Genomic DNA, 16,737 nt, shown 5'->3' with positions numbered 1-16,737 from the left:
CCTCACAGAACGCCGGCAGCCATTCCTGTCAGCGATCCAGACGCTGGAGAGGAGAGACAACAGGGAGACCCAGGCAGGGAATTTGGTGACCACACAACCGCTCTGAGCGGTCGGTAAGCAGCACCTGTGGTGCTGGCCCCACTGAGTGCCGAAGTGTGTATATATATATATATAGGCTTATAGGCTATACATTGCACTGTACGGTCGCTCTGTTGATTCTTGGCTATATACCCTCCTGGTTGTTCTCAGAGGAGACAACATGTCATCTGCAAAAAGCAAAGGTGCCACAGCACAGGCGTATTTTGCAACCTGTACCTCATGTACAGCTGTACTACCGGCAGGTTCCACTGACCCTCATTGTGTGCAATGCTCGGCCCCGTAGCACTTACTCAGCCGGAGCCTCTGCTACAGGTGGCCCAGGTGGATCCACCTGCTACCACTGTCCAGGTGACAGGGACGGAGTTTGCAGCCTTTGCTGACAAACTGTCTGAGACTATGGATAAATGGTCTGCTAAGATACTGGAAGCATTGCAGTCCAGACCGGTGATTCAGGCCCCGGGCTCTATCCAATCCTTGACCCCTGGTCCCCCTCAATTGGAACGGCAAAGTGCCCCGGGGGTAAACCATAGGTCCCAGGGTGAGGTCTCTGACACGGACTGCAGTCCCAGGCCGCCCAAGCGGGGTCGCTGGGAAATTCCCTCCACTTCATCACACTGTTCAGGGTCCCAGCAGGGGGACTCTCTGGAGGATGAAGCGGAGGTATCAGATCAGGATTCTGATCCTGAAGCCGCTCTCAACCTAGATACACCTGAAGGTGACGCAGTAGTGAATGATCTTATAGCGACCATCAATCAGGTGTTGGATATTTCTCCCCCAGCTCCTCCAATTGAGGAGTCTGCTTCTCAGGAGAAATTCCGTTTCAGGTTTCCAAAGCGTACATTAAATATGTTTCTGGATCACTCTGACTTCAGAGAGGCAATCCAGAAAAACCGAGACTGTCCAGACAAGCGTTTTTCCAAGCGCCTTAAGGACACACGTTATCCCTTCCCCCCCGAGGTTGTCAAGGGCTGGACTCAGTGTCCTAAGGTGGATCCTCCAATCTCCAGACTGGCGGCTAGATCCATAGTTGCAGTGGAAGATGGGGCTTCACTCAAAGATGCCACTGACAGACAGATGGAACTATGGTTGAAATCCATCTATGAAGCTATAGGCGCGTCTTTTGCTCCAGCATTCGCTGCCGTATGGGCACTCCAAGCTATCTCAGCTTGTCAGGCGCAGATTCATGCAGTAACACGTACATCTGTCCCGCAAGTGGTGTCCTTAACCAATCAGGCGTCGGCGTTTGCGTCCTACGCCATTAATGCTGTCCTGGACTCTGCGAGCCGTACGGCGGTGGCATCCGCCAACTCGGTGGTACTCCGCAGGGCCATGTGGCTACGTGAATGGAAGGCAGACTCTGCTTCCAAAAAGTTCTTAACCGGTTTGCCATTGGCTGGCGACCGCTTGTTTGGTGAGCGATTGGATGAAATCATTAAACAATCCAAGGGAAAGGATTCATCCTTACCCCAGTCCAAACCAAACAGACCTCAACCACGGAAAGTACAATCGAGGTTTCGGTCCTTTCGGACCGCGGGCAGATCTCAATTTTCCTCGTCCAAAAGGCCTCAGAAAGATCAGAGGAACTCCGATGCATGGCGGTCTAAGTCACGTCCTAAAAAGACCGCCGGAGGCACCGCTCCCAAAGCGGCCTCCTCATGACTTTCGGCCTCCTCAAACCGCATCCTCGGTCGGTGGCAGGCTCTCCCGCTTTTGCGACGCCTGGCTGCCACAAGTAAAAGACCGATGGGTGAGAGACATTCTATCTCACGGTTACAGGATAGAGTTCAACTCTCGTCCTCCGACTCGTTTCTTCAGAACATCTCCACCCCCCGACAGAGCCGAGGCTCTTACGCAGGCGGTGGGCACCCTGAAGGCGGAAGGAGTGGTGATCCCGGTTCCTCTTCAGCAACGGGGTCACGGTTTTTACTCCAACTTGTTCGTGGTGCCAAAAAAGGACGGATCCTTCCGTCCCGTTCTGGACCTAAAGCTGCTCAACAAGCATGTGAAAACCAGGCGGTTCCGGATGGAATCGCTCCGCTCCATCATCGCCTCAATGTCCCAAGGAGATTTCCTGGCATCAATAGACATCAAAGATGCTTATCTCCACGTACCGATTGCGCCAGAGCATCAGCGCTTCCTGCGCTTCGCCATAGGGGACGAACACCATCAGTTCGTAGCACTACCTTTTGGCCTGGCGACAGCCCCACGGGTCTTCACCAAGGTCATGGCAACAGTGGTGGCAATCCTACACTCTCAGGGACACTCGGTGATCCCTTACTTAGACGATCTTCTTGTCAAGGCACCCTCTCAAGGGGCATGCCAACACAGCCTGAACATTGCTCTGGAAACTCTCCAGAGTTTCGGGTGGATCATCAATTTTCCAAAGTCAAATCTGACACCGGCCCAATCACTGACATATCTTGGCATGGAGTTTCATACTCTCTCAGCGATAGTGAAGCTTCCGCTGAACAAACAGCGTTCACTACAGACAGGGGTGCAATCTCTCCTTCAAGGTCAGTCACACCCCCTGAGGCGCCTCATGCACTTCCTAGGGAAGATGGTGGCAGCAATGGAAGCAGTTCCTTTTGCGCAGTTTCATCTGCGCCCACTTCAATGGGACATTCTCCGCAAATGGGACAGGAAGTCGACGTCCCTCGACAGGAACGTATCCCTTTCTCGGGCAGCCAAAGCTTCCCTTCAGTGGTGGCTTCTTCCCACTTCTCTGTCGAAGGGGAAATCCTTCCTGCCCCCATCCTGGGCTGTGGTCACGACGGACGCGAGCCTGTCAGGGTGGGGAGCGGTCTTTCTCCACCACAGGGCTCAGGGGACTTGGACTCGGACAGAGTCTTCCCTTCAGATCAATGTTCTGGAGATAAGGGCAGTATATCTTGCCCTAAAGGCGTTCCAGCCGTGGCTGGAAGGCAAACAAATCCGAATTCAGTCGGACAACTCCACAGCGGTGGCATACATCAACCACCAAGGCGGGACACGCAGTCGGCAAGCCTTCCAGGAAGTTCGGCGGATTCTGCTGTGGGTGGAAGCCACAGCCTCCACCATATCCGCAGTTCACATCCCGGGCCTAGAAAACTGGGAAGCAGATTTTCTCAGTCGCCAGGGCATGGACGCAGGGGAATGGTCCCTTCACCCGGACGTGTTTCAGGAGATCTGTCGCCGCTGGGGCATGCCGGACGTCGACCTAATGGCGTCCCGGCACAACAACAAGGTCCCGACGCTCATGGCACGGTCTCAAGATCACAGAGCTCTGGCGGCAGACGCCTTAGTTCAGGATTGGTCGCAGTTTCAACTCCCTTATGTGTTCCCTCCTCTGGCACTGTTGCCCAGAGTGTTACGCAAGATCAGGGCCGACTGCCGCCGCGCCATCCTCGTCGCTCCAGACTGGCCGAGGAGGTCGTGGTACCCGGATCTGTGGCATCTCACGGTCGGCCAACCGTGGGCACTACCAGACCGACCAGACTTGCTGTCTCAAGGGCCGTTTTTCCATCTGAATTCTGCGGCCCTGAACCTGACTGTGTGGCCATTGAGTCCTGGATCCTAGCGTCTTCAGGATTATCTCAAGAGGTCATTGCCACCATGAGACAGGCTAGGAAACCAACGTCCGCCAAGATCTACCACAGGACGTGGAAAATATTCCTGTCGTGGTGCTCTGATCAGGGTGTTTCTCCCTGGCCGTTTACCTTGCCCACTTTTCTGTCCTTCCTTCAATCCGGATTAGAAAAGGGTTTGGCACTAGGCTCCCTTAAGGGACAAGTCTCTGCGCTCTCTGTCTTTTTTCAGAAGCGCCTGGCCAGACTCCCACAGGTACGCACGTTCCTGCAGGGGGTTTGTCACATCGTACCTCCTTACAAGCGTCCGTTAGAACCCTGGGATCTGAACAGGGTACTGATGGTTCTTCAGAAACCACCGTTCGAGCCAATGAGGGATATTTCTCTCTCACGCCTTTCGCAGAAGGTGGTTTTCCTAGTAGCAGTCACTTCGCTTCGGAGAGTGTCTGAGCTAGCAGCGCTGTCATGCAAAGCCCCCTTCCTGGTGTTTCACCAGGACAAGGTGGTTCTGCGTCCGGTTCCGGACTTTCTCCCTAAGGTGGTATCCCCCTTTCATCTCAATCAGGATATCTCCTTACCCTCTTTTTGTCCTCATCCAGTTCACCAATGTGAAAAGGATTTGCACTTGTTAGATCTGGTGAGAGCACTCAGATTCTACATTTCTCGTACGGCGCCCCTGCGCCGCTCGGATGCACTCTTTGTCCTTGTCGCTGGCCAGCGTAAAGGGACACAAGCTTCCAAATCAACCCTGGCTCGGTGGATCAAGGAACCAATTCTCGAAGCTTATCGTTCCTCCGGGCTTCCGGTTCCCTCAGGGCTGAAGGCCCATTCTACCAGGGCCGTGGGAGCGTCCTGGGCTTTGCGGCACCAGGCTACGGCTCAGCAGGTGTGTCAGGCGGCTACCTGGTCGAGCCTGCACACTTTCACGAAACACTATCAGGTGCATACCTATGCTTCGGCAGATGCCAGCCTAGGTAGGCGAGTCCTTCAGGCGGCGGTTGCCCACATGTAGGACGGAGCCGGTTGCGGCTCTATTATGAGGTATTATTTACCCACCCAGGGACTGCTTTTGGACGTCCCAATTGTCTGGGTCTCCCTATGGAGCGACAAAGAAGAAGGGAATTTTGTTTACTTACCGTAAATTCCTTTTCTTCTAGCTCCAATTGGGAGACCCAGCACCCGCCCCTGTTTTTTGTATACACATGTTGTTCATGTTGAATGGTTTCAGTTCTCCGATATTCCTTCGGATTGAATTTACTTTAAACCAATTATAATTTTTTCCTCCTTCTTGCTTTTGCACCAAAACTGAGGAGCCCGTGAGCACGGGGGGTGTATAGGCAGAAGGGGAGGGGCTTTACACTTTTAGTGTAATACTTTGTGTGGCCTCCGGAGGCATAGCTATACACCCCAATTGTCTGGGTCTCCCAATTGGAGCTAGAAGAAAAGGAATTTACGGTAAGTAAACAAAATTCCCTTCTTTTGTATTAGCTTTATAAGTGTTATTCATAAAAGCAATAGCACTGGGTGTAGTCGCTTTAAAGAGGCCTTTATCTAAAGTTTCTTTGTTACTGAAGGTCCAGAAAACTGGACAGATCTGGTTTTAATGAATTTAGCAGGATCCATAATTTACGATTTTGTTATTTCCAACTTTCATTCCATTTTTGGTCATGTACTAAGCCGTCCCCTTTTCTTTTGTGGTTTTAATAAACTACTGTTTGGGCATCTGAGATTCAGACAAAGCCTGGTACACGGACATTGACTGTGTGTTCTTGTGTTTGTCTCCGATGCATCGCTATTAATTGGACCAACATTGGCAGATCTGGAGATCCCTTGCATCTCACCCTAAATTAGCTCTCCCAGGAAAGGGGTTTCCACGACAGTATAAAACAGGAAATATGATTGTCACAAACAGGGGGGTAGGAAGCAGAAGCTACAGCTTTCCACCACCCTGCCGACAGACAGAGCACGTGACACGCTCTCTAGCGCCCCTCTTACAGTCAGGCCAATTATGGAATTTCCCAACAATAAGCCAGGAGGCCGCTATTCTACTATGCCGGTGATTGAAGGGTTCCCGGTGAGAGTAAGGTATATATTCCCCTGACCTCAGCGGACGGAAATATATCTAGACCTCCCCAAATCTCACTGGCCGCCCCACAATGATCCCTGGCATAAACTCGCTGCCACCAATCGATTACGATAACTATTAAGCTGAGCACACACTTGTGGAGTTCAGGATCGAGGTAACAGAACAGCCCAAGATTAATTATATATTTTAATCAGCCTAAGGCACACTAGAAACTACAATATATACAATATGGAATCTACAGAATATATACATAGGTCAGAGTACATCTACAAATAAGGCATGGTTACAAACAGGCATACAGATCATGCAGTTACCTTATGCATCTGGCCACAGGGGGGCGCCGTTCGACCAGGGTTCCAGGGACTTCCTCACGTGTTCAAAGACACAAGACCCCCGAAGAAAGACGACTAAAAATGGCTGAGCTGGGTTTATCAAACTGGCTACAATCCATGTCCCCTTCTACCTGTGACCTTACAAGGGAGCTCTGCTGCACCCCTATCTTGACTCTAAAATAATATCCCAAAGTGATTATTGGCCATAACGTTGCCTGGGAATGTCGAAGGCGGACACCAGTGCTCTTATTTTTACAGTTATGATTTTACCTTCACAATGATAGGACACATGGGTAGTTTGCTGGTCCCCCACTGGCCAATATCAAGTTTGGGATACCTCCAAAGGTCCCACACCTATATAAAATAGGTGCTGGAACAGTCAGCCTGCCCCGATGCCATATTTCTGCCTGACATATTTATAGGAAGCACGGCTCACAAGATATTACACATTTATTCCCGGTGCCCGTCTCTCATGTGTTCAGGACTTCGTCCACAGTGTGACATAGGGGGGTCTTCCTTCCCTTTTGTTGTTTTCCAGTTCTAACAGCTCAGCTAATTTCCATATCATAGAAGATTGCCTTCTGCTCCACAGACAATTTCCTCACATTCATTAGCATACTGATTGAAGCCTCTTTAGGCCTGAAGGCCCAGTCACACACAACCCTGACAAGATGGCGGCTATAGGAATATAGCTTATAGCTCAGAATATATCCCTATGTCCTCACAATGATTTTTATATGAGTCCTTGTGGACAGTGAAAAAGACAAGATTTCAGATTTATTTACTAATGTACCATTTACGACATTGAAATCGCAATGCTGAAAAGGAAAAGCTGTGGAATTCTATGAATCTGAGAATTGATAGACGTGTTGCTGATATGCAAGTGATGAAAAAATGGAAGCACTTTACATCCCATGATATCAATCCCTGGTAACATTCTTTGTTCTCCGCAGAGAGCAGCCACCAGGCCCTGCAGAACATGCCACGTGTGTTGCGTGACGTGGAGGCTCTCCGACAGGAAGCAGCTTTTTTAAAAGAGCAGATGATTCTTGTAAAGGAAGATATTAAGAAGTTTGAGCAGGACACAGCACAGTCTATGCAGGTGAGAAATCTCTCTTAAGCGGGCTTTACACGCTGCGATATCGGTCCCAATATCGCCAGCGTGGGTACCCGCCCCCATCTGTTGTGCGACACGGGCCAATCGCTGCCCGTGCTGCACAACATCGCCCAGACCCGTCACACATACTTACCTGCCCGGCGACATCGCTGTGACCGACGAACCGCCTCCTTTCTAAGGGGGCGGTCCGTGCGGCGTCACAACGACGTCACTGAGCGGCCGCCCAATAGCAGCGGAGGGGCGGAGCTGAGCGGGACGTAACATCCCGCCCACCTCCTTCCTTCCGCATAGCGGCCGGGAGGCAGGTAAGGAGAGCTTCCTCGTTCCTGCTGTGTCACACGGAGCGATGTGTGCTGCTGCAGGAACGAGGAACAACCTCGTTACTGCTGCAGTAACGATTTTTGAGAATGGACCCCCATGTCACCGATGAGCGATTTTGCACGTTTTTGCAACAATGCAAAATCGCTCATCGGTGTCACACGCAACGGCATCGCTAATGCGGCCGGATGTGCGTCACCAATTCCGTGACCCAAACGAGTTCGCATTAGCAATGTCGTAGTGTGTAAAGCCCCCTTTATACAGAATTTTGGAAAATATTTTGCCCCCTTCCCATCACTGCTATTTCTGTCTGTAGGTCCTAGTGGAAATGGATAAAGTAAAGTCACGAATGCAGTTGGCTGCAGAATCCCTTCAGGAGGCTGACAAATGGAGCACACTCAGCGCAGACATCGAGGAGACCTTTAAGACGCAGGTAGTTTTATAAAGAACTTATTCCACCTATTTGATTGATGGATGTCTTCTGTGGATTTAAAATGATGTGGGATTAGAACAGCGCCACTCCAATATATTGGCTGTGTCCGGTACTACATCTCAGTCTTTAACCCATTCACGACCGGCCGATTTTTCGCTTTCCGGGTTTTTTTTTTTTCGCCATTCTTTTTCTGAGAGACATAACTTTTTTTATTTTTCAGTCAATATGGTCATGTGAGGGCACATTTTTTGCGGAACGAGCTGTACTTTTTAATGAAACCATAAGTTTTACCATATAGTGTACTGGAAAACGGCAAAAAAATTCCAAATGCAGAAAAATTGCAAAAAAAAGTGCGATAGCACTATTGTTTTTGAGATATTTTATTCACTGTGTTCACTATATGGTAAAACTGATGTGTGGGTGTGATGACTCAGGTGAGTGCGAGTTCATAGACAGCAAACATGTATAGGTTTACTTTTATATAAGGGGTTAAAAAAAACCCGGAAGTTTGTCCAAAAAAAGTGGCGCACGTTTTACGCCATATTCCGTGACCCGTAGCGTTCTCATTTTTCGGGTTCTATGGCTCAGTGACGGCTTATTTCTTTGTCGCTCCATTGGGAGACCCAGACAATTGGGTGTATAGGCTATGCCTCCGGAGGCCGCACAAAGTATTACACTAAAAGTGTAAAGCCCCTCCCCTTCTGCCTATACACCCCCCGTGCTCCCACGGGCTCCTCAGTTTTTTGCTTTGTGCGAAGGAGGCAGACATGCACGCAAGCTCCACAGCTTAGTCAGCAACAGCTGCTGACTATGTCGGATGGAAGAAAAGAGGGCCCTTAACAGGGCCCCCAGCATGCTCCCTTCTCACCCCACTCTTGTCGGCGGTGTTGTTAAGGTTGAGGTATCCATTGCGGGTACGGAGGCTGGAGCCCACATGCTGTTTTCCTTCCCCATCCCCCTTAGGGCTCTGGGTGAAGTGGGATCCTAATCGGTCTCCAGGCACTGAGACCGTGCTCCATCCACAGCTCCTGAGGACTCTGCTGGATAGGAGCCGAGTATCGTTCAGGGACATGGCCCTGCTACTTTGAGGTACTCTGTGTCCCCGTGGGGACCGCGCACAGCAACACTCCAGCATTGCTGGGTGTGCTAGTGCACCGGGGACCGCGGCGCTGACCGCGTTTGTGCCATTACACACTGCAGCGTCGCTGAGTGTGTTAGTGTATGGGGACTGCCGCGTTGACCGCCGCTGCCATTGTTATCACTGCGGCGCGGCTGGGACTGTTAGTGCGCCGGGGACTTCCGCGCCGACCGCGCTTATACGGCGGCCGCGCTTATAACTCGAGTCCCCGGCTTTTGCGGCCTAGTCTCTTTTTCTTCCCGCCCCCAGCCCTGCCAGTCAGGGGAAGGGCGGGACGCTGTACAGGACGGCAGCACTGAGGGCTGGAGCATGCTTTGCATACTCCACCCCCCTCACTGTGCACAGTGGGGCACCAGTTCCCGCACTTTCTGGGTCACGCCCACGGCTCCCTCCTCTCCTCAGGACGCCGGCAGCCATTCCTGTCAGCTCCTCTGACACTGCAGAGGGGAGACAAGCTCTGGGGGACCCAGGCAGGGATTCTGGTGGCCACACAACCGCTTTAAGCGGGCGGTAAGCAGCACCTGAGGTGCTGGCCCCACTTGTGCAGAAGTGTAATTATAGATTATATGTTTATAGGCTATACTTTACACTGTATGGTGCACGGTTGATTTCTGGCTATATACCCTATTGTGTTGCTCAGGGGAGACAACAGCATGGCGCCCACAAGAGGCAGGGGTGCCAAAACACAGGCTTACTATGCTGCCTGCGCCGCATGTACGACCTCGCTACCGGCAGGTTCCACTGACCCTCATTGTGTGCACTGCTCGGCCCCTGTGGCACTTGCTCAGCCGGAGCCTCTGCTAAGGGGGGCCCAGGGGGAACCACCAGCTAACACTGTCCAGGTGACAGGGACGGAGTTTGCAGTTTTTACTGACAGACTTTCTGAGACTATGGCTAAGATTCTAGAAGCTTTGCAGTCCAGACCGGTATCTCAGACCATGGGCACTGTGGAATCATTGCTCCCTGGTTCCCCTCAGTTGAAACAACAATGTTCCCCCGGGGTGTCTCATAGATCCCAGGGTGAGGTCTCTGACACGGACCGCAGCCCCCAGACCGCCTAAGCGAGCTCGCTGGGAAATCCCCTCGACCTCATCACATTGTTCAGGGTCTCAGAGGGAGGACTCTCTGTATGATGAAGCGGAGGTAGCTGATCAGGATTCTGATCCTGAGGCCGCTCTCAACCTTGATACTCCTGATGGTGACGCCATAGTGAATGATCTTATCGCGTCCATACATCAAATGTTGGATATTTCTCCCTCGGCTCCTCCAGTGGAGGAGTCAGCCTCTCAGCAGGAGAAATTCCGTTTCAGGTTCCCCAAGCGTACAACGAGTATGTTTCTGGATCACTCCGACTTCAGAGAGGCAGTCCAGAAACACCGAGTTTGTCCAGATAAGCGTTTTTCCAAGCGCCTTAAGGATACACGTTATCCCTTCCCCCCTGACGTGGTCAAGGGCTGGACTCCGTGTCCCAAGGTGGATCCTCCAATCTCCAGACTGGCGGCTAGATCCATAGTTGCAGTTGAAGATGGGGCTTCGCTCAAGGATGCCACTGACAGACAGATGGAGCTCTGGTTGAAATCCATCTATGAAGCTATCGGCGCGTCTTTTGCTCCAGCATTCGCAGCCGTATGGGCACTCCAAGCTATTGCAGCGGGTCAAGCGCAAATTGACGCACTCACACGTACGTCTGCGCCGCAAGTGGCGTCCATAACTTCTCAAACGTCGGCATTTGCGTCCTACGCTATTAATGCTGTCCTGGACTCTGCGAGCCGTACGGCGGTTGCAGCCGACAATTCGGTGGCAATACGCAGGGCCTTGTGGCTACGGGAATGGAAGGCAGATTCGGCTTCCAAAAAGTGCTTAACCGGTTTGCCATTTTCTGGCGACCGTTTGTTTGGTGAGAGGCTGGATGAAATTATCAAACAATCCAAGGGAAAGGAAACATCCTTACCCCAGGCCAAACCAAAATTACCCCAACAGAGGAGGGGACAGTCGAGGTTTCGGTCCTTTCGGGGTGCGGGCAGGTCCCAATTCTCCTCGTACAAAAGGCCTCAGAAGGATCAGAGGAACTCCGATCCATGGCGGTCTAAGTCACGCCCTAAAAAGACCGCCGGAGGTGCCGCTACCAAGGCGGCTTCCTCATGACTTACGGCCTCCTCACACCGCATCCTCGGTCGGTGGCAGGCTCTCCCGCTTTTCCGACATTTGGCTGCCACAGGTAAAAGACCGTTGGGTGAGAGACATTCTGTCTCACGGTTACAGGATAGAGTTCAGCTCTCGTCCTCCGACTCGATTTTTCAGAACATCTCCGCCTCCCGAGCGAGCCGATGCTCTTCTGCAGGCGCTGGGCACTCTGAAGACAGAAGGAGTGGTGGTCCCTGTTCCTCTTCAGCAACAGGGTCACGGTTTTTACTCCAACCTGTTTGTGGTTCCAAAGAAGGACGGGTCTTTCCGTCCTGTCCTGGACCTAAAACTGCTCAACAAACACGTAAAGGCCAGGCGGTTCCGGATGGAATCCCTCCGCTCCGTCATCGCCTCAATGTCCCAAGGAGATTTCCTTGCATCGATCGATATCGAAGATGCTTATCTCCACGTACCGATTGCTCCAGAGCATCAGCGCTTCCTGCGCTTCGCCATAGGAGACGAACACCTTCAGTTCGTGGCACTGCCGTTCGGCCTGGCGACAGCCCCACGGGTTTTCACCAAGGTCATGGCTGCAGTAGTTGCGGTCCTCCACTCTCAGGGTCACTCGGTGATCCCTTACTTAGACGATCTGCTGGTCAAGGCTCCCTCTCAAGAGGCATGCCAGCACAGCCTCACCGCTACTCTGGAGACTCTCCAGAGTTTCGGGTGGATCATCAATTTTCCAAAGTCAAATCTGACACCGGCCCAATCGCTGACATATCTTGGCATGGAGTTTCATACCCTCTCAGCGATAGTGAAGCTTCCGCTGAACAAGCAGCGTTCACTACAGACGGGGGTGCAATCTCTCCTTCAAGGTCAGTCACACCCCTTGAGGCGCCTCATGCACTTCCTGGGGAAGATGGTGGCAGCAATGGAGGCAGTCCCTTTCGCGCAGTTTCACCTGCGTCCTCTTCAATGCGACATCCTACGCAAATGGGACAGGAAGCCGACGTCCCTCGACAGGAACGTCTCCCTCTCTCAGGCAACCAAAGCTTCCCTTCGGTGGTGGCTTCATCCCACTTCATTATCGAAGGGCAAATCCTTCCTACCCCCATCCTGGGCGGTGGTCACGACGGACGCGAGTCTGTCAGGGTGGGGAGCAGTTTTTCTCCACCACAGGGCTCAGGGTACGTGGACCCAGCCAGAGTCCTCCCTTCAGATCAATGTTCTGGAGATCAGGGCAGTGTATCTAGCCCTAAAAGCGTTCCAGCAGTGGCTGGAAGGCAAGCAGATCCGAATTCAGTCGGACAACTCCACAGCGGTGGCTTACATCAACCACCAAGGAGGAACACGCAGCCGGCAAGCCTTCCAGGAAGTCCGGCGGATTTTGATGTGGGTGGAAGCCACGGCCTCCACCATCTCCGCAGTTCACATCCCGGGCGTGGAAAACTGGGAAGCAGATTTTCTCAGTCGCCAGGGCATGGACGCAGGGGAATGGTCCCTTCACCCGGACGTGTTTCAGGAGATCTGTTGCCACTGGGGGATGCCGGACGTCGACCTAATGGCGTCCCGGCACAACAACAAGGTCACGGCATTCATGGCACGTTCTCACGATCACAGAGCTCTGGCGGCAGACGCCTTAGTTCAGGATTGGTCGCAGTTTCAACTCCCTTATGTGTTTCCTCCGCTGGCACTGTTGCCCAGAGTGTTACGCAAGATCAGGGCCGACTGCCGCCGCGCCATCCTCGTCGCTCCAGATGGGCCGAGGAGGTCGTGGTACCCGGATCTGTGGCATCTCACGGTCGGCCAACCGTGGGCACTACCAGACCGACCAGACTTGCTGTCTCAAGGGCCGTTTTTCCATCTGAATTCTGCGGCCCTCAACCTGACTGTGTGGCCATTGAGTCCTGGATCTTAGCGTCTTCAGGATTATCTCAAGAGGTCATTGCCACTATGAGACAGGCCAGGAAACCAACGTCCGCCAAGATCTACCACAGGACGTGGAAAATATTCCTGTCATGGTGCTCTGATCAGGGTTTTTCTCCCTGGCCATTTGCCTTGCCCACTTTTCTGTCCTTTCTTCAGTCCGGATTGGAAAAGGGTTTTTCTTTTTCGCTCCTAATTGGGAGACCCAGACAGTGGGTGTATAGCTACTGCCCTCTGGAGGCCGCACAAAGAACTACACTTAAAAGTGTAAGGCCCCTCCCCTTCTGGCTATACACCCTCCCGTAGGAGTACAGATTCCTCAGTTTTAGCTTTGTGCGCAAGGAGGTCAGACACGCACGCATAGCTCCATTGTTTTTAGTCAGCAGCAGCTGCTGACTATATCGGATGGAAGAAAAGAGGACACATATAGTGTCCCCAGCATGCTCCCTTCTCACCCCACTGTATGTCGGAGGTGTTTGTAAGGTTGAGGTACCCATTGCGGGTACGGCGGCAGGAGCCCACATGCTGATTCCTTCCCCATCCCTTTTTACAGGGCTCTGGGTGAAGTGGGATTTACCGGTCTCCAGGCACTGAGACCGTGCTCCATCTACAGCCCCTGGAGAAGATGCTGGATGGAGCGGAGTACATCAGGGACATGGCCCTGCTTCCTCAAGGTACTCTGTGTCCCCGTGCATTTGGCGCTCACACCGCAGCTTGCTGGGTGTTGTAGTGCGCCGGGGGACATCAGCGCTACGGCGCTTGTGCCAGGCCTCATTCAGCTTCGCTGAAGCAGGCACACTTCTAGGAATAGGTCGCGCCGGCCGCTGGGACTGCGGCGCGGCTGGCACTTGTGGTGCGCCGGGGACTTCAGCGCGGCCCGCGCTTTTACGGCGGCCGCGCTGATAACTCGAGTCCCCGGCTTTTGCGGCCTGCTTCCGTTCGTTCCCGCCCCCGGACCTGCCAGTCAGGAGAGGGGCGGGACGCTGGCCACGTCTAGGAACGGTTATGCCGGCCGCTGGGACTGCGGCGCGGCTGACACTTGTGGTGCGCCGGGGACTTCAGCGCGGCCCGCGCTTTTACGGCGGCCGCGCTGATAACTCGAGTCCCCGGCTTTTGCGGCCTGCTTCCGTTCGTTCCCGCCCCCAGACCTGCCAGTCAGGAGAGGGGCGGGACGCTGGCTAGTGCATCAGCGCTGAGGGCTGGAGTCGTTTTTACATACTCCAGCCCTCACAATCGGCACAGAGGGGACACTGTTTCCCGCACTTTTGTTTGGGAACTCCCACGGACCGCCCCTCTCCACAGACGCCGGCAGCCATTCCTGCTGACACGCTGAGCTGCAGAGGGGAGCCGGGGAGACCCAGACAAGGAATCTGCAGCCTCTTACCCGCTATTCAGCGGGCGGTAAGCCCCCTCTTGTGCCAGTATTATTCTTAGTATTTTGTTTCTACAAATACTTTGTATTGCATAGCGCTGGTCGCCCTTTGGCTATAGACTCTCTCACATTGCAGAGAGCCAGCAACATGTCGTCCGTAAAACGCAAGGGTGCCAAGGCACAGACATTATATGCCTCCTGCACCGCTTGTGGGACTTTTCTACCGGCAGGCTCCACGGACCCCCATTGTGTGCAGTGCTCGGCCCCTGCGGCGCTTGCACAGTCGGGACCTCTGCTGGACGTGACCCAGGGTGTACCACCTGTGAATGCTGTCCAGGTGACAGGAACTGAGTTTGCAGCTTTTGCTGACAGAATGTCTCTCACTATGTCACAAATTCTTGACACATTGCGAGCTAGGCCTGTACTTCAGGCCACGGACACTGTGCAATCATTGCCCCCTGGTCCCCCTCAGCTCCAAGCTCCGGGACGAGCATATACACCTCAGGGTGAAGACTCTGACTCGGACGATGGCCCCGGGCAGCCTAAGCGGGCTCGCTATGACGGGCCTTCACATTCATCTCAATGGTCAGGATCCCAGCGAGATGAATCTATGGGTGATGAGGCGGACGTAACTGATCAGGATTCTGATCCTGGGACCGCTCTCAATCTAGATACACCAGATGGTGACGCCATAGTTAATGATCTTATATTTAACATCAATAAGATGTTAAATATTTCCCCACCAGCTCCTCTTGTGGAGGAGTCAGCTTCGCAGCACGAGAGAATCCATTTCAGATACCCTAAGCGTACTTTAAGCACTTTTCTGGACCACGCTGACTTTAGAGACGCAATCCAGAAACCCCACGCTTATCCTGAAAGGCGTTTTCCTAAACGGCTTAAAGATACACGCTATCCTTTTCCCCCTGAGGTGGTCAAGGGTTGGACCCAGTGTCCAAAAGTGGATCCTCCAATTTCCAGGCTTGCAGCTAGATCCTTGGTTGCAGTTGAAGATGGAGCGGCACTTAAAGATGCCACTGACAGGCAGATGGAGCTCTGGCTGAAATCCATCTATGAAGCGATTGGAGCGTCATTAGCGCCTTCTTTTGCGGCCGTATGGGCACTCCAAGCTATCTCAGCCGGGCTTGCGCGAGTTGACTCCGTCACACGTGCATGTGCCCCGCAGGTAGCACCATTGACCTCGCAAATGGCGGCATTCGCGTCGTACGCGATTAATGCTGTTCTTGACGCTACAAGCCGCACGGCAGTGGCGTCAGCCAACTCCGTTGTTTTGCGTAGGGCCCTGTGGTTGAGACATTGGAAAGCAGATTCTCATTCCAAGAAGTGCTTAACCAATTTGCCTTTTTCTCGTGACCGATTGTTTGGAGAGCGTTTGGATGAAATCATCAAACACTCCAAGGGTAAGGACTCATCCTTACCGCAACACAGACAAAACAGACCCCAACAGAGGAAGGGTCAGTCTGGTTATCGGTCCTTTCGAGGACCGGGCAGGTCCCAATTCGCCTCGTCAAAAAAGACTCAAAAGGACCAGAGACGCTCAGATTCTTGGAGGTCTCAGTCACGCCCAAAAAGGACAGCCGGAGGAACCGTTGCCAAGACGGCGTCCTCCTGACTTGCGGTCTCCGATTCCCACACCCGCGGTCGGTGGGAGGCTTTCCCACTTTGGCGACATCTGGCTGTCACACGTCAAAGACCGTTGGGTGAGGGATATTCTGTCTCACGGGTACAGGATAGAGTTCAGTTCTCGTCCGCCAACTCGTTTCTTCAGAACTTCTCCACCACCAGACCGAGCCGATGCTCTGTTGCAGGCGGTGGCCGCTCTAAAGGCGGAAGGAGTGGTGACCTCCGTCCCGCTTCAGGAACAAGGTCACGGTTTTTACTCCAATCTGTTTGTGGTCCCAAAAAAGGACGGATCGTATCGGCCCGTCCTGGATCTAAAGTTGCTCAACAGACACGTAAAAGTCAGGAGGTTCCGGATGGAATCCCTACGCTCCGTCATAGCCTCAATGTCTCAAGGAGATTTTCTAGCATCAATAGATATCAAGGATGCGTATCTCCACGTGCCGATCGCACCAGAGCATCAGCGTTTCCTACGCTTCGTCATACACGACGAACACCTACAGTTCGTAGCGTTACCTTTCGGTCTGGCAACAGCCCCCCGGGTCTTCACCAAGGTCATGGCAGCAGTAGTAGCTGTTCTGCACTCGCAGG

The 16,737-nt window shown here is 53.0% G+C and overlaps 1 protein-coding gene across 2 annotated transcripts in view; it reads left to right on the top strand.

Moving 5' to 3' along the window:
• Positions 1-16,737, top strand: part of COG7 (component of oligomeric golgi complex 7) — a 173,321-nt gene that overhangs the window by 18,953 nt on the left and 137,631 nt on the right. For both annotated transcript variants that reach the window (XM_075319222.1, XM_075319223.1), the window contains 2 exons: positions 7,034-7,182; positions 7,832-7,948. In XM_075319222.1, coding sequence (XP_075175337.1) covers positions 7,034-7,182; positions 7,832-7,948 — 266 coding nt within the window. The remainder of the gene's footprint in view (positions 1-7,033; positions 7,183-7,831; positions 7,949-16,737) is intronic.

The sequence above is a fragment of the Anomaloglossus baeobatrachus genome, chromosome 7 (assembly GCF_048569485.1).
Source record: "Anomaloglossus baeobatrachus isolate aAnoBae1 chromosome 7, aAnoBae1.hap1, whole genome shotgun sequence".
NCBI classification, from domain to species: Eukaryota; Metazoa; Chordata; class Amphibia; order Anura; family Aromobatidae; genus Anomaloglossus; species Anomaloglossus baeobatrachus.
This window is presented reverse-complemented; position numbering and strand designations above follow the sequence as displayed.